This window comes from Balaenoptera borealis (assembly GCF_965194805.1).
Source record: "Balaenoptera borealis genome assembly, chromosome: 8".
In the NCBI taxonomy this organism is placed as follows: domain Eukaryota; kingdom Metazoa; phylum Chordata; class Mammalia; order Artiodactyla; family Balaenopteridae; genus Balaenoptera; species Balaenoptera borealis.
The window spans coordinates 34780213-34802918 of record NC_138865.1 but is presented as its reverse complement, the minus strand read 5'-3'; the positions used below and the strand labels follow the sequence as shown (position 1 = coordinate 34802918).

General features: G+C 38.6%; 3 protein-coding genes across 6 annotated transcripts in view; all 3 read right to left on the bottom strand.

Moving 5' to 3' along the window:
* Positions 1-3447, bottom strand: part of SLC35D2 (solute carrier family 35 member D2) — a 60433-nt gene extending 56986 nt beyond the window's left edge. For 2 of the 3 annotated variants that reach the window (XM_082401247.1, XM_082401248.1), the window contains exon 1: positions 3244-3446. In XM_082401247.1, coding sequence (XP_082257373.1) covers positions 3244-3395 — 152 coding nt within the window. In that variant the 5' untranslated portion in view covers positions 3396-3446. Of the gene's footprint in view, positions 1-3243 lie in introns of all 3 variants that reach the window. The other variant, XM_082401249.1, reaches the window with a different exon arrangement.
* The window catches only part of HSD17B3 (hydroxysteroid 17-beta dehydrogenase 3), a 233399-nt gene that overhangs the window by 150875 nt on the left and 59818 nt on the right, over positions 1-22706 (bottom strand). The gene's annotated exons all lie outside the window — the stretch shown is intronic.
* ZNF367 (zinc finger protein 367) overlaps positions 5634-22706 on the bottom strand; it is a 28342-nt gene continuing 11269 nt past the window's right edge. Inside the window, exons 2-6 of one of the 2 annotated variants that reach the window (XR_014247611.1) lie at positions 14892-15042; positions 12194-12313; positions 10725-10863; positions 9476-9665; positions 8069-8203 (exon numbers count right to left, since the gene is read on the bottom strand). Coding sequence is in view for 1 of the 2 variants with exons in the window: in XM_082402491.1 (XP_082258617.1) it covers positions 7981-8203; positions 10725-10863; positions 12194-12313; positions 14892-15042 (633 nt within the window). In the remaining variant the exon portion in view is untranslated. Of the gene's footprint in view, positions 8204-9475; positions 9666-10724; positions 10864-12193; positions 12314-14891; positions 15043-22706 lie in introns of both variants that reach the window. The other variant, XM_082402491.1, reaches the window with a different exon arrangement.

Genomic DNA, 22706 nt, shown 5'->3' with positions numbered 1-22706 from the left:
TAAAATAGCAACAAAAAAAACAACTCCAGACTGCCTGCACAACCCTCATGAATGTGATTCCAAAGAACCATTAGTGTCACCAAGTGGCCACAGATTCGTGCCTCTCCCTCTCACCCCAACAGGGTCTGACAGTCCAAGTCCTTCAAAGGCTCTCTCTGTCCAACCAGGTAAATTTAGCATCTCAACGACCTAAAACTAACAATAACTAAGACCACCCATCAGTCTTGTACCCCAACCAGACACAATCTACTCAAACTGGAAGAGAAAAAAACATCCCCTGAGCTACATTCCCATAATCCTGCAAATTAGGTGACTACAGAAAGGTCCTTCCTTCTATCCTACAACACAACATTCTGTCCTCAAACAGCTAATGTTTGGATCAGATTTCCATGGTTTATTGTTATAACCAAATCACCCCAACCCCCTTCCCCTCAAAAACGTGCTCCTAAAGCATTTTGAGAGAGAGAATAAACAATGTTTTTTGAACAGGGCCCTCCAACTGTATATTACATTACGGAAATGTGAAATATTTACTTATAAGGTTATAAGGGGCTTTGCCTTGCTGAGACAAAAACTCAATTTCCTCCTTCCATCATGGAACTCAAAATTTTAAAGATGAAAAGGCTAGAGCATGAGATGTCTCATATAAATTCTTTCTGGTCGGACACTATCCTTCATCTTCCAAGCACTTAACCAGTGTTTACTGGTCCTGCTTCCAACAAGAAGACACATGTTTTTGGAGGCACTGACTGCCATGGTCAGTGAGCACACTACTTAGTCAAGAGCAGAAAGTAGAGACTTATCTTCAAACTTCAACTGACATAACTGTCAACACTCCCAAAAAGCCTATTAATAGCATTCTCTTGTTTTTTACGGTAGGTGTTTAAGTTTTCTTTTTCTTTCATTTGCTTGCATTGTATACTAAATGATCCACGTTTACGTATCTATTCATTCTAATTTCTTTGAGGGAGGGTTTCTATTCCCCATGGACGCCAGCAAGCATGCTGCAACACACTAATAGACCTTGTAAAGAATATCAATAGCCCTAGGAACACCAGAAAATATCCCAAATCCATCCCTTCCCTCCATATCCACTGCTACCCTCCACCCCAGTCCAAGCCACCACTAAAAATTATCTAGAATATTACAATCGATTCCTGGCTCCAATACCATCAGTTTTTCACCCACCCAAGAGCCAAAGAAATCTTGTTAATCATACAAACGATGCCGTGTCACTACCCATGCTAAAACCTTCCAAGGGACTTCAAATTGCATTTAGACTAAAATGAAAACTATTTATCATGGTCTCTCTACCTCCACCCCGGTCCCCCAATATCTGCTCTCAACACAGCAGCTACAGGGAGTTAGATCATGTTACTCCTTTGCTTGACACCTTCCAGAAGCTCCCTGAGAGCTTCCGCGGTGGCCACAAAGGCCCTACACAATCTAGAAATCCATTACCCTGGGACCCTACCTAGTACCATTCCCACCTAAACTCCTTACTCTTCCATGCTGGAATGTTCTTCCCCCATCTCCCTCACCTTACTCATGCCTTGGCTCAACTGTCACCTCCTTAATGAGGCTTCACTGATCACACTGAGACTAAAAACTCTTCCCCATGCCCACAGTCCCTAACTCCCTTTCCTTATTTTTTTCTCCTGACCACACAGCTGCATCTGACTTAATATAAATTCTACCAGTTTATTTACTGATCGACTAGAAGGCTCCGGGTATGCTCCAGGAATATGGATGGATGCTCCACGACATATGGAACTTTGATCTGCTTTGTTCACTTCTGTATCCCAAATGCCTAGAACAGTGCCTGGCATATAACAGGGGCTTAGTAAATATTATTGAATGAATGAAGGAACTGATCCTGCCTTCCCTGCCTACCTCCACGTTGTCTTTCCTACCTTCTCCCACTTGCTCATTCTAGCCAGAATGACGTTCTCTCTGTTCCTCCAGCAGGCGAAGCTCATGCCCACTTCAGCACATTTTCTTCTGTGTGTAATGCTCTAGCCCCAACCATTCCACCCCAGGCACTCTCATAGCATACCTGAAATCACCTTGCTTATTCATGAGCCCACCTGTTTATTTTCTGTCTCTACCGCTGATATGGAATCTCCACAGCAGGAGCTTTGCATTTTTCACAGCTGCTTCCCTGGTGCCAGTGATGGGCTTGGCACATAGTAGGTGCTTGGTAAATATCTGTTAGAGGTGGAACCAGCCAAGCTCATGTAGGTCTCAGCTTTTGCAAGTATAAAATAAAAAGAAGATACTCTAAGGTCTCTTTGGGCTCTTTATAAAATTCTGATTTTACATTCTTGCAGCACAGTATAGTTTACAAGGAGCCCTCACTTCTGACAGCTCGTGCAGAGATCTGGGAGGTAATTCACAGAGTTGTAATTATCCAGTTTCTGCATCTGAAAAAACTGCCGACTCTGAGACTGGCCCAAGAGGCACAGCTATTAAGTGGTGGAGCTGGGTCTAAATGCACAGCTCTTTCAATGCCTATACAACGAAAGCAGAATTAAACAGGATTTTCTAGTCTTTACAAATAGGTTCAAGGAACTACAAATTTGCTGGTTTACTGCACATTCAACCAAAAAAGTATAGAATATGAATTTTTAATTGTTTTCCCCATTCTTCCATGAACATGCTGATAATCTGAGAATGAATGATCAAACAATGCGAATAAACTTATCCACTCAGGACTTTTCTGATGGTTGAACATCTTGATTTGTATAAAGAATAGTCACATTTGAAGAACACATTCAGATCACTTGTTCCGGCTCACCGGTACTTGTGAAAGCACTGGGAGGTAGCTCTACAAGCACAGCTGCGAGGAATGTCCTACAGTATTAAGTGGCGGTGAGGTGTGCCCGCACTCACTGAGAGTTGAATGACTTTGCTAGGTTGTGGTTTGGTTTTCAGAACACTCCGAAGGTCCCGACCCTATGAAAACGTGGTCCATGTGCCAAGCACACAGCCGCCCACATTGGCACGGGAGTCAGCAGTGAGGCTCCCCGCTCGCTGTTCCCGCCCGCCCGTTGACCAGGGCGCGGCCAAGGTGCACCGAGGGCAGGGGCAGCCCCGCCGCTCTCCCCGACACGGGGACCTCGGGGGTCGGGGCAGCTCCCGCCGGACAACGCGGCGCCGGAACGGGAAGGTCCCGGGGCAGGTCGCCGCGGAGCAGCCGGGGGCCCCCGCGGACCCCGCCCGGACCTCTGGCGCCCGCCTCACCGGTAGGTGGTCAGCAGCGCCTTGTTGACCAGCACGAGGAGGAAGGAGCAGGTCCCGTAGAAGAGTGCCGACAGTAGCTTGGCCACCCGGGAGGGCAGCCGCGCGGAGGCGGGGTCCGTACCCGAGCCCTCGGCCTGGCGGCCTGCCGTCATGTCCCACGGCTGCCAGTCTCGGCCGCACTCCGGCCCGCGCTGCCCCAGTTCCGTCCCCGCCCCCGGCCGGCGCGGGAGAGGGCGCGGCCGAAACAGGAAGGGCCACGGCGGGAACCCTCCAAGCCCGAGAGCCCTGCCGGGCGCCCCACGCTGCCGACGCGGGGGGAGCGGGTTCGGCTGGAGTTCGTCCTCAAAAGCACCACTCTCTGTCTGTGTCTAAAAGGAGAACAGAAACGGGTCTGGGAGAGTTTAAAAACCCTACCTTCCTCCAAACGGCTGCCTTGGTGAGAAACGTTAAGACTTAGGGTTTGTTTTGCTTTCTTTTTTTCCAATATTTTTAACTTACAATTTACATACAATGAAATGCAATTTTACGAGTCCACAGTCGATGTTTTGACAAATGCATACACCCGTGTAACCACCCAAGTCAAAACACAGAACATTTCAATCACCCCAAAAAGTGCCCTTTGTGTCCCACTGGTCGACCCCCCCCCCATTTCATTCTGATTTCTATTACCCTAGGTTAGATTTGCCTTTTCAGAAAATTCATATAAATGAGCATGTACTCTTTCAAGGCTCTTTTCGCTTTCATTATTTTTGTGACTCACCCATGTTCGAGTCTTTTCATTGTTGAGTAGTACCACAATTTGTTTATCCATTCACTAGGTAGGTGGTGGGCATGTTTGGTTGTTTCCAGTTTAGGGCTATTGCCAAAAAATGCTTCCATGAACATTCGTGTACAAGTTTTTTGTGTGAACGTATATTTTCATTTATCTTCGGGAAATACCTAGGAGTGGAATGGCTAGGGGTATAGTGGGTGCAAAGTCTCCAGGCTGTTCTTGCCTCTGGGTCCTTTAAGGCAGGTTCTCCCCCTGCCCATTTCTTTTCTACATGGGTGCGTCTAAACATCAGGTTGTTGTTCATGTTAACTGAAGGAGGGCCTCCCAGAACTGCCTACTCTGACCAGAGTCTACCTGCTCTAGCATTTTTTCAATTAAATGTTTTCATTCTAAATAATTAATTTTAAAAATCTGAAATTTCAACTTTTTAGAAAAGCTAAAGATTTCAAGTTAAATAGATATTTGAGCCTAACTATATCAATGCCATGCAATGGTTTTCTATTGGAGTCACTGAACAACCAAAAACATTTTCAGTACTGATAAGAACTAAAGCAGAACTTCTGACAAATAATGAGCACTAAAAGAGCCAGAAAGGAAGAGTCTACATTACCCAAAACAGGAAAGGAACAAACACACATAAGACTGTTTAAAATCGAAAATAAATTCATATTCACGTTGAACCCAAAAATCTGAACATGGAAGTCATTTTGGTTAATTTCCTCAAAAAGATCAACTATGTTTCCAGTGAGTCTCCAAATAACTTTTTGGCTGCGAAACAGTCCTGCTTTGCCCCCACCCCACCCCACACACACATGCTGCACAGCATGCAGGATCTTAGCTCCCAGACCAGGGATCAACCAGAGCCCCCTGCATTGGAAGCTCGGAGTCTTAACCACTGGACCACCAGGGAAGTCTAGGACTATTTTAAAGTCACTTTTAAAGACAGCCTTAATCATATTTGCATTTAATTTGCTTCTATATACATACTTCCAGGAACTTAAGTTACTGTCAAAATCTCATCCTTACTTTGTTTAAACCACAACTCACACTAAACAGTTGCTTCTGAAATTCTTTTGCACAAAGCCTGGACAGGCTGAACCTTGCCATTGCAAGTAAACAACTAAAGATCTACCAAAAATAACTAATAAAAAAATTAAATTTGCTTGACTCAGAAAAGTAATCAGGCCCTGAGTGGATTCTATGGGTTTGACCCCAGATTCAACACATCCTGGATACAAGTGAAATGAAATCCCAGTTGCTGATTACCCTAATATAAAGCCTGGGAGAGAGCTGGCAATAGTTTAATACTTTTTTACACCAGTATTTTTAACACTGTAATAATGAAACAGATGAGGAAGTTAAATGAATATCTATATTCTGAAAGGCCATAATTTTAAAGTAAGAAAAAGGAATTCACATGATGGTTCCAACTATGCTAAAATGATGCCTGGAATGAGACTGGAATGAAATATAAAATGCACCAAAATAATAATGATGGGAGAATGTATGGCTATAGGTGACATTTCTTTCCATCTTTAGATTTTTATATTATGGCTATTATATTTTTAAAAAGAAAAACAAATTATAAAGGGTTTAAGAATGAACATGTACTTTAAACTGTAAATTAAAATAAGTTTTTATTCAAAGCATCTTTTAAAATTACAGCATGTTTATTCTTATGCTGTTAACTCTGCCAAACTACAACTTAGCCATATGAAGCATAAAACACTTCAAAAATTTGAATGTAAACCACATTTTTAAAACAAAAAGCAGTGTTAACACACCTCAAATTTTAGATGCCAATGTATTTTGTCCAAGTATACAGCTTATATCAAAAAAAGAACATTTTAAATATTTCTATAGTAAATAGTTGTAATAATTTCTTAAAACTTCCAATTATACAAATAAAAAGTTTGTGAATATAACTATTATAGTTGGCAAAAGCTGACAGGATAAACAAACAAAAACTCTTACTTTTGAAGGCCTTAAATTTTATTATCTGTGAATTGGCAAGTATTTGTATTTTTTAAATTCTTACTGCACTTCTTTCTTTAGGTAAGCTCATCAAATTTAAAATTTTAAATTTCCCAAGACTGACGACGCTTTTTATAATTCATTTAAGTCATATCTGAGAGGAAAAATTCTAGAGAAAAATGTTGAAACCTAAACCAAGAAAATTCAGATGCTATAGTCTCTCTTACTTGCTCATAAGTGCTCCAAGTTAAAATTCTATATACCAGATTACAAACAAAATTCTTAAACCATTACAAATATAAATTCTCTTATTACAAAAAAAAAAAAAACAATCCCTCAAGATTTGTAATTTACTGTACAGAGGAATTACATTTTTAAAGTATGTCCTCATCATACACATTATTTGTTACTATCATCTTTCATACTTTTGCTCCATTTCAAGACATTTACATACCTCCCCTTCCCCATGGCTACATATTTTAAACTATCTGTGTACTGCAACACATTGGGATTTTGAGATAAAGAAGCCTACATTTTAGATAATGTTTAAACTACATCTGTAGGCCACTACTTCAATACAAAAAAGAAAAAAAAGGCGCTGAAGAGCCCATATTTCCCTCTCTTATTCTGAAGTTTACTCCAATTAAGCAATCTATGAAATTACCATGCTATGATGTTATTTAATTTAATTTCTGCTTAAAACAAGTTAAAATGATGGAGGCTTATGCCTACATAAAGGAGGTGAACTACTCAGCTCTTGATTTTTCTATTCATGCTTCAGTACATAAAGTGGTGTTTAAAAACTTCATCTATTTTGGAAAAAATGATTTAAAACCACCACACAAGTTAACACACTTGCAGTTAAAACTATTCCAGAAGCCTACTTATTTGAGTCGCTAATATTTTCTGCAGTGTTTAACTGATAGCTAAATTTAGTGAACACAAAATAGCTTGGCATGTTATTCTGAAGTAAAGCAAGAAGGTGGCTTTATGCACTGAAAATATAAATAGGAGGCTTCCATTTGCTAATAATTCTAAACAAGCAGTACATTTAAATTTAGTGTTTGCTAACAAAGGATCTAAAACAGTTCACTACAAAACAACCCTGTAGATGTCCCTTTTATTAAAAAAATCCAACTGCCAAATCTCATTACAGGGCCCATAATATTTTTTAAAAATACCAATTACCAAGTTACCTAGACTTTGCAAGATTAATCATTCAATTTCAGCAAATGAGAAACATGAAATGTGCAAAAGTTCCCAAGTTAATAAGCTAAGGGTGACAAGTGCTTTCAAACCTAAATATCACAGTGAGTTGTAAAGCCTCAGAAAGATAGAATAAGACTGATTTTACTCCAATTTTGAAAATTCTGAACTACTGTTCATCTTACCAAGGTGTTCAAATACCTATTTTCTTCCAAAGTTGGTAAGTTAGAAAGTCTTCCGAAATAGTCAGTTTTCCATTTCTCTAGTCTTATTAGGCACACTATTTTGCAATTTAAAAATATATATCTTACACACATCTTATACTTTCTTGCTTGTTTCAGTGTTTACAGTATTGTTAAACATACTAATATACATTGTTAAAAATGATCTTATAAATAATCTATTTAAACCTTCTTTGGCTACATGTACCATTCTTTTTTTTTTTTTCATACAAGTGTCTTATTCAGAAAGTGCTTCCTGTGAGAACTGCTTCCAATGAATGCATTAAACTTGCAAAATCTAGCTTCCCACAATATGTAGTTTTCTACCCTGTACTAGAAGTCCCATATTTACAAAATATTTTAAACTTTACAACAAATCCATTACCATATAAAAAAAGTGCAATTCTCTCTCACCCCATATTCTGGGGCAATGACATTCTTCATAAATTTCTACAGAATAGCAGCCTATGATAAGCAAATAAGGTGCTTAGCTTATGCCCAAGGATCTACTTTTTAAGTACGCTGGGCAGTACTTTTGTACAGTGGAAAGAGTCAGTGTTCTGGCTACTGGCGGAGCGGCGCTCCCGTCAAGTTTGCGAGCTCGATGAGAGCGAGGGCTCCGTGCAGGCGCTCCCGCTGCTCCTGCAGCCGCCGCTGGGCACCGCTCTTCTCATCGTCCTCCTCGTCAGACTGAAGGTACTCCAGAGGGTCCTGCTGCTCCTGATCTGCCTTCTGAACCAGCTTTCCTTTCAAGGTGGGAGTACGCTGCTCTCGTGTTTCCCAGTACCTATATGAAATGCATCCGTATTACTTATACAGTATACATAACATTCTCAAATGTTCACTTTTCTTTAAAGAAAAAAAAAGGGGGGTCTTTACTACAGTATTATTTTATGTGTTTCAGTTTATAAAGTTATAAAGTGATTTCGCATACATCACATGTTTTTCCATAACAGAGGAAAAAATTCAAGTTCAAGAAGTTGAAGGACTTGCTCAGAATAACAAAATCAACAAGTGGGCAGTTCTGGGTCTTATACTCAACTCTCTAGTCACGTGTTTTTGTCATTAAACTATAGCTGCCTTAAAGACCATATGTGAAATGGACTAGAATAAAATATAGAAACAGTAGAATAATCATTAGAAACCCATTTATTCTATCCACAGAGGGATGATGGCTTCTGACAAAGTTAACTATGAGAAAGTTTAAACCCACAAAATAGGACAAATGGATTAATATGTGTAACACATAGCACTTATTCAAGAACTTAAGAGCACCATCATTTTCTATTATGTAGCCAACTGATAATTCACATGAGAAAATGCAAATGTTCCACCTTTTTTGATAACCAAAGAAAGGCATATTTAAATGACAGTACCATTACCTACAAAAATGTCCATTCAAAGACTTGTATATTCGTGTTCATAGCAGCTTTATTTGTAATAGCCAAAAACAACATAAAGGCCCATCAAGAGCTGAATTAATAAATAAGTGGAGGTGCATCCATATAACAGATTACTGCACAGCAATAAGAAGGAATGAAATGATACACTCAACAACATGATGACTCTCAAAATAATTATGCTGACTGAAAGAAGCCAGACGAACAAGTACATACTATATGACTCCATTTGTATAAAACTCTAGAAAATGTGAACTAACTATAGTGACAGAAAGCAGATCAGTGTCCTTTGGGGTGGAGGAGGGCAGGGACATGCAGGGACAATGGATTACAATGAGACATGAGGAAGCCTGTGAAAGTGATGGGTTAAGTTCACTATCTTGATTTTGGTGATGGTTTCACAGGTGTCTACATATGTCAAAAGGCATCAGATTATACACTTTAAATATGTACAATTTATTGTGTGCCAATTATACCTCAATAAAGCTGTTTTTAAATTTACATATAAAAAAAAATACAATTACCAGATTTCAGGAAATCCAGACTACTCAAACTAGAAAAGTTTTGGAAATACTCAGAAGTATAAAAAGAGAAATGCAAACAGTTCAGTATGACTTGAAGGACAACTAAAAAAGGAAAATAGCAAAATAGCAAAATACCTTAGCAAGGTCAGCAAGGACTGGGTAACGAAGGGCTTTGAATGCTATAATAAAGGGCTTAGACTTAATATTGAGCATCATATTAGCATTTTAGAAAGACTCCTCTGGCAGCAGCATGGAGAATGGATTGAGAAGACTGAAGTGGCTGAATCTGATAATTGTTAAGGAAGTAGAATCCATAGGTTGGTCACTGAGTAGATGGGAGAAAAAGAATAAACACAAGGATGACTAATAAGTTTCTGGCTTGGGCACAATTAGATATAATGGGGCAGTGGGGGCCAGGCAGGAGGAAGAGGGAGGAAGGAAGTGATGCAGTACTCGGGACAAATATATTCCCTGTCCTTGTGGAGCTTATGATCCAGCAGGGAAGATAGCCACTGAACAAGTAAATGTGCGAAGGAGGTTTTGAGAGGGAAAATACAATGTGTTATAAAAGCATCTATTAAGTGGATTTAACCTTGTTTGTTTTGGGGGTTAGTGGGCAGGTTAGGGAAGAACTTCCTGAAGTAATGTTTAACCTGAGTAAGAAATGAAGAATGAGCAGAGTGGCTAAATGAACAGGGAAGTGAGCACAAAGGCCTGGAAACAACAGCAATAGTGCTGTTGAGAGACAAGGAGCCCGGGTGGCTGGAGACAGCTGTGTTGCTAGAGGGAGGCAGAGCCACAGCAACACAATTAGGGATTCTAGACTTTATCCTCAGTACAGAGGAAGCCAGTGAAGCTAGGGAGCGGCACAGTCAGCTGCTGCTAGTGTGTATGTGATAGATGACTCCTTAAATCAAAATATCCTTAGAGAAATGTTTTTATACTGGTGCCGTTGTTGCCATTAAAAAAAATTAAACTGGGTGCTTTTTGGAATTTTACTTTAGAATAACATCTAGTCTCTATCCCTCTAATAATCAACACGTAGCTAAATCCAATATAAAGAAAATGAAGAGGGACTGCATTAATGACAAATGAAATACAATACATAAAAAACATTCTTTTCAAATGGGGTAAACTCTTGCTTTTAAAATAAATTGTGGTCTGAGCACTCAGACTAATTAATATTATATAGTAGTTTTCTATCACACAGATCCAAATAAAACTCCTAACAATTCTGTGGTTTCAGGAAACAAAGTGCCATTTCAAGTTATTTTATAAAATGTGTAGAAAAGCGACTTATTTAAACTGAATGAACTGTCAAAGTCCCCAACTTCAACCCACACACTGGGCAGTGTTCTGCAGTAGACTCCAGAGAGAGCCTTACTTTGCCAACCACTCGGCGGCAGCCTGGTTGTCCACAGCCTGGGGCTTACTGAGAGCATCTGTGGGCTCCTCTCGCTTCAGCCTGGCATAAGGATGCTTCGGACAGTGGCGGTTTGCATGGGTGAATCTGCTTAGGCAGCCTTCAAAACACAGAAGGAAACAGTTATCAGAATCTGGACATCCAGCAGACATGGAAAATGTTCAGTTTCACTGGTATCCGAGAAAAGTAAATTAAGATGATGAAATTTATCATTCTATAACTTGAGGAGAAAAAAAAATAACCCTAAGCTGATATTATCAATGCCACTGAGAGGAATGTGAAGACGGTTCTTTCACCTTGGTCATCGCAATGTAAATGCATTCAACCCCACTGGAAAGTGATTTATTAGCACAAGTCATAAAAATGTTCAAAATCTCTGACCCAGGAATTTCATTCTTGGACTCTAGCATAAAAAAAATCCCAAAAGGTAAACAAAAGTTTAAGTAGGAAAACACGCCCCTCATGTTTGTTGGTAACAAGCAAATTTTAAAAACAAATTAAATATTTAATAACTAACATTGAGGCAATCATTGTTCATATGCTAACGCATATATATGGAATCTAAAAAAAAAAAAAAATGGTACTGATGAACCTAGTTGCAGGGCAGGAATAAAGATGTAGACATAGAGAATGGACTTGAGGACACGGGATGGGAGGGGAAAGCTGGGGCGAAGTGAGAGTAGCATCGACATATGTACACTACCGAATATAAAATAGTTAGCTAGTGGGAAGCAGCAGTATAGCACAGGGAGATCAGCTCAGTGCTTTGCGATGACCTAGAGGGGTGGGATAGGGAGGGTGGGAGGGAGGCTCTAGAGGGTGGGGATATGGGGCCATATGTTTACATATGGGTGATTCACTTTGGTGTACAACAGAAACACAGTATTGTGAAGCAATTATACTCCAATAAAGATCTATTTAAAAAAAAGAAAAGAAAACCACGGAGAAACAGAACAAAACTGTACTGAATTTCAAATATAACTGTGTAAAAATGTACATAAAAAAAACAGCTTAAGAAACTATGAAATTACCAACAGTAGCAGTGTTGAGCTGGTAAAATCCACCCCACCCCCGCTCCTCCTGTACTGAAAATTTCGACAATAATGTGCTTCTTTCAGTTTAACAGTTAAAAAGTTTAAAACCAAAGTAAAAGCCTACTCTAAAGGCTGTATTTACTTGTATAGATTTTCCTACAGCATACAACTGGATATAGCATTTTTAATTGCCCTTTAAGATTTTCACCTAAAAAGAATACTTTATTTAAAAATCAGTCATTTCCTGGAAATCGAGCATGGATCACAATTAACAAGGAAGAAAACTTATGAGGTTTGATTAAATCTTTCTCAAAAATCTCGCTTCCCAAAAATTCAAGCAAAAGATATTTTAACTCCCAACTAGCTATTCCATAAACTTAACTCCTAACACCATACCATTTTCTGAACAAACAAAAGGTTTTTCTCCGGTGTGAAGACGCTGATGGGTTTTGAGCTGTCCACTTTGAACAAAGGCTTTTCCACAGTCTGGATAGTCACACAGATAGGGTCTCTCACCTAAGTAGACATACGTTATATATTATTTCTGAGACAATAAGGTGAGAAGGGGAAGGGGCAGGGAGAGAGAATCAACCTTTATGTAAGTTACGACTGCAAACAACAATTAAAACATGTCACAGCCTCTGCAGAGCTGCAAGTGGAAGTGCTAAGGGCACACTTCGATGATATGAAGCATCTATCCACTTGGAAGCACAATATTTTCTTTAGGCGTTGAGCTTTTAGGTACCCAGGTTCAAATCCTTGAAGTTATCATCTTCAACTTATTCCATATTTTCGCCCCACAATCCAAATCGCTAGCTCTTCTTGCTGATTCTTTAACATGTCTGCCACTCCTGCCTTCCCACTGCCACCTCCCCTGGTCAGACTGGTAGCCCCTCCCACCTAGAATGAACCCTGGCAGGCCTCTAGTCTCTGACCTGCACAGCACTTCCAGAATAGCTGCCACGCAACTACCCTCTAAAATTACCCCAAACCCTACTATACTTCTTGAACAACTGAAAATTATCTGCTGATTTTTAAATGGTCCTCTAATACCTGCACTATAGCTACTAGGTTAGGGAGCAGGGTTTATCTTTACTTCCCTCTTGGAGATTCATTCCAGCCATGAGGCAGTTCCCCATCTTCTACTCATTGAAATCCCTATCTTTTCTGCCCATTCAAATCTTCCCAATCCTGTAGTCTCAGTAAAGCTCCTCCCTACCCCCCAACCCCCGCCTCCAAGTATTAAGCTACATATCCCTTCACTAACTTAGTGTCTATGTTGTTTATGTATCATGGTACTCTCCTTATACAAAGATGCGTAACACCTTGTACTCCATTTCAATTTCTATATACAACACAGTGCTGGGCTAAAGAAAGTACTCAAAAAGGTTGTTTTTCAATCATGATTAAACTTATTATTTCTTGAATAAACATTCTTTGGTCAACAATTATATACTGGTTCTTCCCATATGACTCAAAGAACAGTAATGAGTCTTCCCTAAATTTCTCATTATTTAGAAATGTACTAAATGAATGTGACAGTTGGACACAAGTTAATAAACATAGGATAAAGTAAGACAAAAACCTTTTACGAAGCATATACTATTAGAGCTTAACTATAGCATGGAGATCTTCGGCTCAGTTCCCTGGCATACAGTGTAGTAAGCCTGGAAGTACTGGGTGACACACAATGGGTTAGTGGTAGATCAGGACTGGGACTCAGGCACCTTTTTATTATGCCGCATGGTCTTGAATCTTGGCAACTGATTTCACACTGGCAACATGTACTCTACAGCTGTGTACCAGTTATTTGGGGTTATTTCAGACTAAGTAGATTGAAAAAATACAAAAATTCTCAAAATCAGATATTCATTCAATAATAGTTTTACTGAATGATACCTAAAGTCAAAACATCTTGGCCACCTTAGTTTATAATGATTCAAAATTAAAATTTTACCCTTTTTCAGGGATTTAGCTAAGAAAACTGTATTCTAGCATACCCTTAAAATATATCTTTTCAAAAACGGAAAGAAAAAAGAAACAGGTGATGACCATAAACATACTGGAACAAACAGGGGACTAAGGGTTAAAAGCCCAAGTTCTAGACCCATACTGACCAACAGAAATAGAATGAGAACCATTTCTGGTAGCCACATTAACAAAGTAAAAAGAAACAGGTGAAATTAATTGATAATATACTTTATTTAACCCAATATATCTAAAATTCTATCATTTCAATTTGTAATCATTATCAAAAATTATTAAGGGTATCATTTACTCTCTTTTTTTCATACTAAGTGTATTTTAAACATCCTGCTCATCTCAGTTTAGACTAGCCACATTTCAAGTGCTCAAGAGCCACATGTGCTACTATACTGGCCAGTGTAGTTCTAGAATTAAGGGTATGAGAAGTTGTAAGTCAGTGGTAATTGGGTGTTTTCGTGCCTCAGTTTCCTCATCTGTAAATTATTTGATATCATTATTAGAACCACATGGCTCCTTCTGAGTGGGACCAACTTTCTCTATGGAAAGAACAAGCCCCTCTTTATATTATCTTTTTGCTCTCTATATGGTATTTTTATGGTATTTTAAATGCAAGTATAACTTCTCTACACAAATAAAGATATATGATAGTCTTGGGATAGCTACCTACAATACACTTAATTCTGAAAAATTATACTTCACCTTAGATTTAATAGTTAGGTCAAATACCTTGAGGACTGTAGAAATTCTATTAAAAACTTGACTATAACTGATTTAGGATTTGGCCTACAAATCAGTTTTAACAATTATACAGACAACTTAAGGGCATATCAAGTAAAATTCGGGTACATAGAAGGATAGAACCAAATTTAGTAATAACATTCCTGTGACAACTACATTAATTACCATGATAACTTTAGAAATCACATGGTATCAATGTTCAGAAAACTATCCCTCCCCACCAAAAGAGAAGCTGACTACACAGTGCCTGTTTTAAAAACTTTACAATAAGGAAATGTAAGATAACTAAAAATTAATTTATAGGCCCAAACATCAAATCAGCTTTCAGTTAAGTATCACTTTTGGCACTCCGTAAATTTGCTCAGCTTACCTGTATGAGTCCTTTTGTGAGCCTGGAGCGATTTCTCCCGTGGAAACACCCTATTACAGATGTTACAACGTATTCTGCTGGACGAATGCTCTCCTTCATTTATTAAATCCCGTACAGTATCTGCTCTGGGTCTACCACGTCGGATTCCATCCTGTTAACAATTTGCAAAAACATTAATATAATTTCTTGGACTCCACTCATTAAAACAAAATATCATAATACAGGCATACCTTATTTATTATGCTTCACTTTTTTTTTCAATTTTTGAATTTTATTTATTTTTTTTATACAGCAGGTCCTTATGAGTCATCAATTTTATACACATCAGTGTATACATGTTAATCCCAATCGCCCAATTCATCACACCACCACCACACCCCCACCACCGCTTTCCCCCCTTGGTGTCCATATGTTTGTTCTCTACATCTGTGTCTCAGTTTCTACCCTGCAAACCGGTTCATCTGTACCATTTTTCTAGGTTCCACGTATATGCGTTAATATACGATATTTGTTTTTCTCTTTCTTACTTCACTCCGTATGACAGTCTCTAGATCCATCCACATCTCTACAAATGACCCAATTTCGTTCCTTTTTATGGCTGAGTAATATTCCATTGTATATATGTACCACATCTTCTTTATCCATTAGTCTGTCAATGGGCATTTAGGTTGCTTCCATGACCTGGCTATTGTAAATAGTGCTGCAATGAACAGTGGGGTGCATGTGTCTGTTTGAATTATGTTTTTCTCTGGGTATATGCCCAGTAGTGGGATTGCTGGATCATATGGTAATTCTATTTTTAGTTTTTTAAGGAACCTCCATACTGTTCTCCATAGTGGCTGTATCAATTTACATTCCCACCAACAGTGCAAGAGGGTTCCCTTTTCTCCACACCCTCTCCAGCATTTGTTGTTTGTAGATTGTCTGATGATACCCATTCTAACTGGTGTGAGGTGATACCTCATTGTAGTTTTGATTTGCATTTCTCTAATAATTAGTGATGTTGAGCTTTTCATGTGCTTCTTGGCCATCTGTATGTCTTCTTTGGGGAAATTTCTATTTAGGTCTTCTGACCATTTTTGGATTGGGTTGTTTGTTTTTTTAATATTGAGCTGCATGAGCTGTTTATATATTTTGGAGATTAATCCTTTGTCCGTTTGCAAATATTTTCTCCCATTCTGAGGGTTGTCTTTTCGTCTTTTTTATGGTTTCCTTTGCTGTGCAAAAGCTTTCAAGTTTCATTAGGTCCCATTTGTTTATTTATTTATTTTTATTTCCATTACTCTAGGAGGTGGATCAAAAAAGATCTTGCTGTGGTTTACGTCAAACAGTGTTCTTCCTATGTTTTCTTCTAAGAGTTTTATAGTGTCCAGTCTTACATTTAGGTCTCTAATCCATTTTAAGTTTATTTTTGTGTATGGTGTTAGGGAGTATTCTAATTTCATTCTTTTAAATGTAGCTGTCCAGCTTTCCCAGCAGCACTTATTGAAGAGACTGTCTTTTCTCCACTGTATATCCTTGCTTCCTCTGTCATAGATTAGTTGACCACAGGTGCATGGGTTTATTTCTGACCTTTCTATCTTGTTCCATTGATCTATGTTTCTGTTTTTGTCCCAGTACCATATTGTCTTGATTACTGTAGCTTTGTAGTATAGTCTGAAGTCAGGAAGTCTGATTCCTCCAGCTCCGTATTTTTCCCTCAAGACTGCTTTGGCTATTCGGGGTCTTTTGTGTATCCATACAAATTTTAAGATTTTTTTGTTCTACTTCCATAAAAAATGCCATTGGTAATTTGATAGGGGTTGCATTGAATCTCTAGATTCCTTTGGGTAGTATAGTCATTTTCACAATATTGATTCTTCCAACCCAAGAACATGGTATATCTCTCCATCTGTTGGTATCATCTTTAATTTCTTTCATCAGTGTCTTATAGTTTTCTGCATACAGGTCTTTTGTCTCCCTAGGTAGGTTTATTCCTAGGTATTTTATTCTTTTTATTGCAATGGTAAATGGGAGTGTTTCCATAATTTCTCTTTCAGATTTTTCATCATTAGTGTATAGGAATAAAAGAGATTTCTGTGCATTAATTTTGTATCCTGCTACTTTACCAAATTCATTAATTAGCTCTAGTATTTTTCTGGTGGCAGTTTTAGGATTCTCTATGTATAGTATCATGTCATCTGCAAACAGTGACAGTTTTACTTCTTCCTTTCCAATTTGTATTCCTTTTATTTCTTTTTCTTCTCTGATTGCTGTGGCTAGGACTTCCAGAACTATGTTGAATAATAGTGGTGAGAGTGGACATCCTTGTCTCGTTCCTGATCTTAGAGGAAATGCTTTCAGTTTTTCACCATTGAGAATGATGTTTGCTGTGGGTTTGTCATATATGGCCTTTATTATGTTGAGGTAGGTTCCCTCTATGCCCACTTCCTGGAGAGTTTTTATCATAAATGGGTGTTGAATTTTGTCAAAAGCTTTTTCTGCATCTATTGAGATGATCATATGGTTTTTATTCTTCAATTTGTTAATACAGTTTATCACATTGATTGATTTGCGTATATTGAAGAATCCTTGCATCCCTGGGATAAATCCCACTTGATCGTGGTGTATGATCCTTTTAATGTGTTGTTGGATTCTGTTTGCTAGTATTTTGTTGAGGATTTTTGCATCTATATTCATCAGTGATATTGGCCTGTAGTTTTCTTTTTTTGTAGTGTCTTTGTCTGGTTTTGGTATCAGGGTGATGGTGGCCTCATAGAATGAGTTTGGGAGTGTTCCTTCTTCTGCAATTTTTTGGAAGAGTTTGAGAAGGATAGGTGTTAGCTCTTCTCTAAATGTTTGATAGAATTCACCTGTGAAGCCATCTGGTCCTGGACTTTTGTTTGTTGGAAGATTTTTAATCACAGTTTCAATTTCATTACTTGTGATTGGTCTGTTCATATTTTCTATTTCTTCCTGGTTCAGTCTTGGAAGGTTACACCTTTCTAAGAATTTGTCCATTTCTTCCAGGTTGTCCATTTTATTGGCATAAAGTTGCTTGTAGTAGTCTCTTAGGATGCTTTGTATTTCTGCGGTGTCTGTTGTAACTTCTCCTTTTTCATTTCTGATTTTATTGATTTGAGTCCTCTCCCTCTTTTTCTTGATGAGTCTGGCTAATGGCTTATCAATTTTGTTTATCTTCTCAAAGAACCAGCTTTTAGTTTTATTGATCTTTGCTATTGTTTTCTTTGTTTCTATTTCATTTATTTCCACTCTGATCTTTATGATTTCTTTTCTTCTACTAACTTTGGGTTTTGTTTGTTCTTCTTTCTCTAGTTTCTTTAGGTGTAAGGTTAGATTGTTTACTTGAGATTTTTCTTGTTTCTTTAGGTAGGCTTGTATAGCTATAAACTTCCCTCTTAGAACTGCTTTTGCTGCATCCCATAGGTTTTGGGTCGTCGTGTTTTCATTGTCGTTTGTCTCTAGGTATTTTTTGATTTCCTCTTTGATTTCTTCAGTGATCTCTTGGTTATTTAGTAACGTATTGTTTAGCCTCCATGTGTTTGTGTTTTTTAAGTTATTTTCCCTGTAATTCATTTCTAATCTCATAGCGTTGTGGTCAGAAAAGATGCTTGATATGATTTCAATTTTCTTAAATTTACTGAGGCTTGATTTGTGACCCAAGATGTGATCTATCCTGGAGAATGTTCCGTGTGCACTTGAGAAGAACGTGTAATCTGCTGTTTTTGGATGGAATGTCCTATAAATATTGATTAAATCTATCTGGTCTATTGTGTCATTTAAAGCTTGTTTCCTTATTTATTTTCATTTTGGATATCCTGTCCATTGGTGTAAGTGAGGTGTTAAAGTCCCCCACTATTATTGTGTTACTGTCGATTTCCTCTTTTAGAGCTGTTAGCAGTTGCCTTATGTATTGAGGTGCTCCTATGTTGGGTGCATATATATTTATAATTGTTGTATCTTCTTCTTGGATTGATCCCTTGATCATTATGTAGTGTCCTTCCTTGTCTCTTGTAACATTCTGTATTTTAAAGTCTATTTTATCTGATATGAGTATTGCTACTCCAGCTTTCTTTTGATTTCCATTCGCACGGAATATCTTTTTCCATCCCCCCACTTTCAGTCTGTATGTATTCCTAGGTCTGAAGTGGGTCTCTTGTAGACAGCATATAGATGGGTCTTGTTTTTGTATCCATTCAGCAAGCCTGTGTCTTTTGGTTGGAGCATTTAATCCACTCACGTTTAAGGTAGTTATTGATATGTATGCTCCTATCACCATTTTCTTAATTGTTTTGGTTTGTTTTTGTAGGTCCTTTTCTTCTTCTGTGTTTCCCACTTAGAGAAGTTCCTTTAGCATTTGTTGTAGAGCTGGTTTGGTGGTGCTGAATTCTCTTAGCTTTTGCTTATCTGTAAAGCTTTTGATTTCTCCATCAAATCTGAATGAGATCCTTGCCAGGTAGAGGAATCTTGGTTGTAGGTTCTTCCTTTTCATCACTTTAAGTATATCATGCCACTCCCTTCTGGCTTGTAGAGTTTCTGCTGAGAAATCAGCTGTTAACATTATGGGAGTTCCCTTTTATGTTATTTGTCGTTTTTCCCTTGCTGCTTTCAATAATTTTTCTTTGTCTTTAATTTTTGACAGTTTGATTACTATGTGTCTCAGCGTGTTTCTCCTTGGGTTTATCCTGTATGGGACTCTCTGCACTTCCTGGACTTGGGTGGCTATTTCCTTTCCCATGTTAGGGAAGTTTTCGACTATAATCTCTTCAAATATTTTCTCAGGTCATTTCTCTCTCTCTTCTCCTTCTGGGACCCCTATAATGCAAATTTTTTTGCATTTAATGTTGCCCCAGAGGTCTCTTAGGCTGTCTTCATTTCTTATCATTCTTTTTTCTTTATTCTGTTCTGCAGCAGTGAATTCCACCATTCTGTCTTCCAGGTCACTTATCCTTTCTTCTGCCTCAGTTATTCTATTGATTCCTTCTAGTGTAGTTTTCATTTCAGTTATTGTATTGTTCATCTCTGTTTGTTTGTTCTTTAATTCTTCTAGGTCTTTGTTAAACATTTCTTGCATCTTCTCAATCTTTGCCTCCCTTCTTTTTCCGAGGTCCTGGATTATCTTCACTATCATTATTCTGAATTCTTTTTCTGGAAGGTTGCCTATCTCCACTTCATTTAGTTGTTTTTCTGGGGTTTTATCTTGTTCCTTCATCTGGTACATAACCTTCTGCCTTTTCATCTTGTCTATCTTTCTGTGAATGTGGTTTTTGTTCCACAGGCTTCAGGATTGTAGTTCTTCCTGCTTCTGCTGTCTGCCCTCTGGTGGATGAGGTTATCAAAGAGGCTTGTGCAAGTTCCCTGATGGGAGGCACTGGTGGTGGGTAGAGCTGACTGTTGCCCAGATAATCAAGTTCTTACTTCTTTCTGCTCGTGTTGGAGGGTCTCCTGCAGAGGCGGGGGGTGGCTGTGGCTCACCGTGGGGACAAGGACACTGGCAGCAGAAGTTCTAGGAAGTACTCCTTGGCGTGAGCCCTCCCAGAGTCTCTATTATGCTTTACTTTATTGCATTTTGCAGATACTGCGTTTTTTACAAATTGAAGGTTTGTGGCAACCCTGTGTTGTCAGATGGTGATTAGCATTTTTTAGCAATATTTTTTAGAAAAATTTTTTTAAAATGTTTTTTATTTAAAGTAATTTTTAGACATAATGCTACTGCACACTTAAGAGACAACAGTATTGTGTAAACATAACTTTTTATTCACTGGGAAACAAAAGCTTGTGTGACTAGCAGTCTGGGACTGAACCCATAACATCTCAAAGGTATAACTGTAAATAATTTTTTGAAACCATTCTTGAGTGACATCAGTGAAATGGCAGAGTAGGTAGTTCCAAGGGCCCACCCCTCCACAGATCACTAAGAAGTCGAGCAAAAACTGTTCAGAATCAGCTTTGTCACAACTCCAGAAAATGATGAGAAATTTACAGCAACTCAGAGAACAATGAATCAAGAAACACGCAATGTAAAACAGTAGGAAAGCTTTGCAGCGCTTTTTACAGCCCTTGCCCCACCCCTTCACTCAGTGGTCTTTGAAGATTACTGCCTTCATTCTCAGTGTAGGAATCTAGTCCCTGGTTTAAGAAAGAACAGAGAAGACTTTACTCTGAAAGAATTTTGTTTGTCTGTTTTGCCCAGCCTGGGGGCTACCTGAAGGTCTGACACAAGATGCTTGTCTTTGTTTTGCTAACTTAGAACTCTCTCTGGGCAGAAAAGTGGCTACACAGAGGGCATCTCTCAAAAACCTTGTAAGGGCAATAACAACTTGCTGCCACCTGGGGGAAAAGATTTCAACTAAGGCACACAGACACACCCAAAGCCTGGGAGGAAAAGCTGGGGAGAGAATTCCTCGGGAAATTAGGGCACTGAAAAGTGCCCACATATCCTAAAGACAGGAATTTAGGAAGCCACACACTTGCCTGCCCAGCGCAGGAAGCATACTCAGAAAAGACCTGAAAAGAACATAAGTTTTCACCTCTGGCTGATCTTTAGGCTCAGCACAAGCAAGAAATGAAGGCTAAGACAGACTTGTAAACAGTCTGGCTAAGTACAGAAGGAGAGCTACAGCACAGACCATTCTGCAAAGTTAGAAGGGGTTTTTTCCCCCTTTCTTTTCTTTTCTGTTTTGGTTTTTTGGGGTTTTTTTTTTTTTTGGCATTCAAGATCTCTCTCAAAATATGAGCTGACTAAAGCTAAAGAAACAGACTTTAGAGAACAAACACAATAAAGAATAGAGTTTACAAAAATAGTTTAGAAAAGTCACCAAACAACTACAAACCACAGCACACAACTAAAGCAAACTCTGAGGAGAGAGAAGAATCTGATTTCCAGAGTTACTACTTTATAATATTCAAAACACCCAGTTTTCAACAAAATATTACAAAGCATGCAAAGAAACAAAAATATTAACTCCCATACATAGGAGTTAATTTCTCCTATGAGGAAGCAGACATTGGACTTACTAGACAAAGATGTTAAACTGTATTAAATATGCTGAAAGAGGTAATGGAAACAATGCACAAAGAACAAAAGAAAACCAGGAGAACACTGTTTCAACAAACAGAGAATGTCAAAAAAGAAACAAATTATTTTTAAAAATAGAAATTCTGAAACTAAAAAATACAATAACCGAAATGAAAAAAATTCACTACGGAGTCTTAATGGCAGATTTGAACTGTCAGGAGGAAAGAAACAGCAAATTTAAAGACAGGTCAACTGAAATTATCCAGTCTGAGGAACAGAAAGAGAAAAGAATGAACAGGGCCTATGATACCAGTAGGACATCAAGTGTCTTATGGGTCCATTTGGGCTGCTAAAACAAAATACTACAGACTGGGTAACTTATAAACAACCAAAGTTTATTTCTCACAGTTCTGGCAGTTGTAAAGTCCAAGATGAAGGTGCTGGCATGGTCAGGTTAGGGACTACTTCCCAGATCATAGCCAGTGCCTTCTTGCTGTGTCCTCACATGGCAGAAGGGGCAAGAGAGCTCTCCAGGGCCTCTTTCATAAAGGCACTAATTCTGTTCATGAGGGCTCCACCCCCATGACCTAATCACCTCCCAAAGACCCCACCTCCTAACACCATCATCTTCGGGGGTCAGGATCCAACACACGAATTCTGGGGGACACCACAGCATCAAGCATACCCCCACACACACAATCGGAGATCCAGAAGGCAAGAGAGACTAGGGCAGAAAGAATATTTGAAGAAATAATGGCATAAACACAAAGACGGATATACATGGAGACATAATCAAA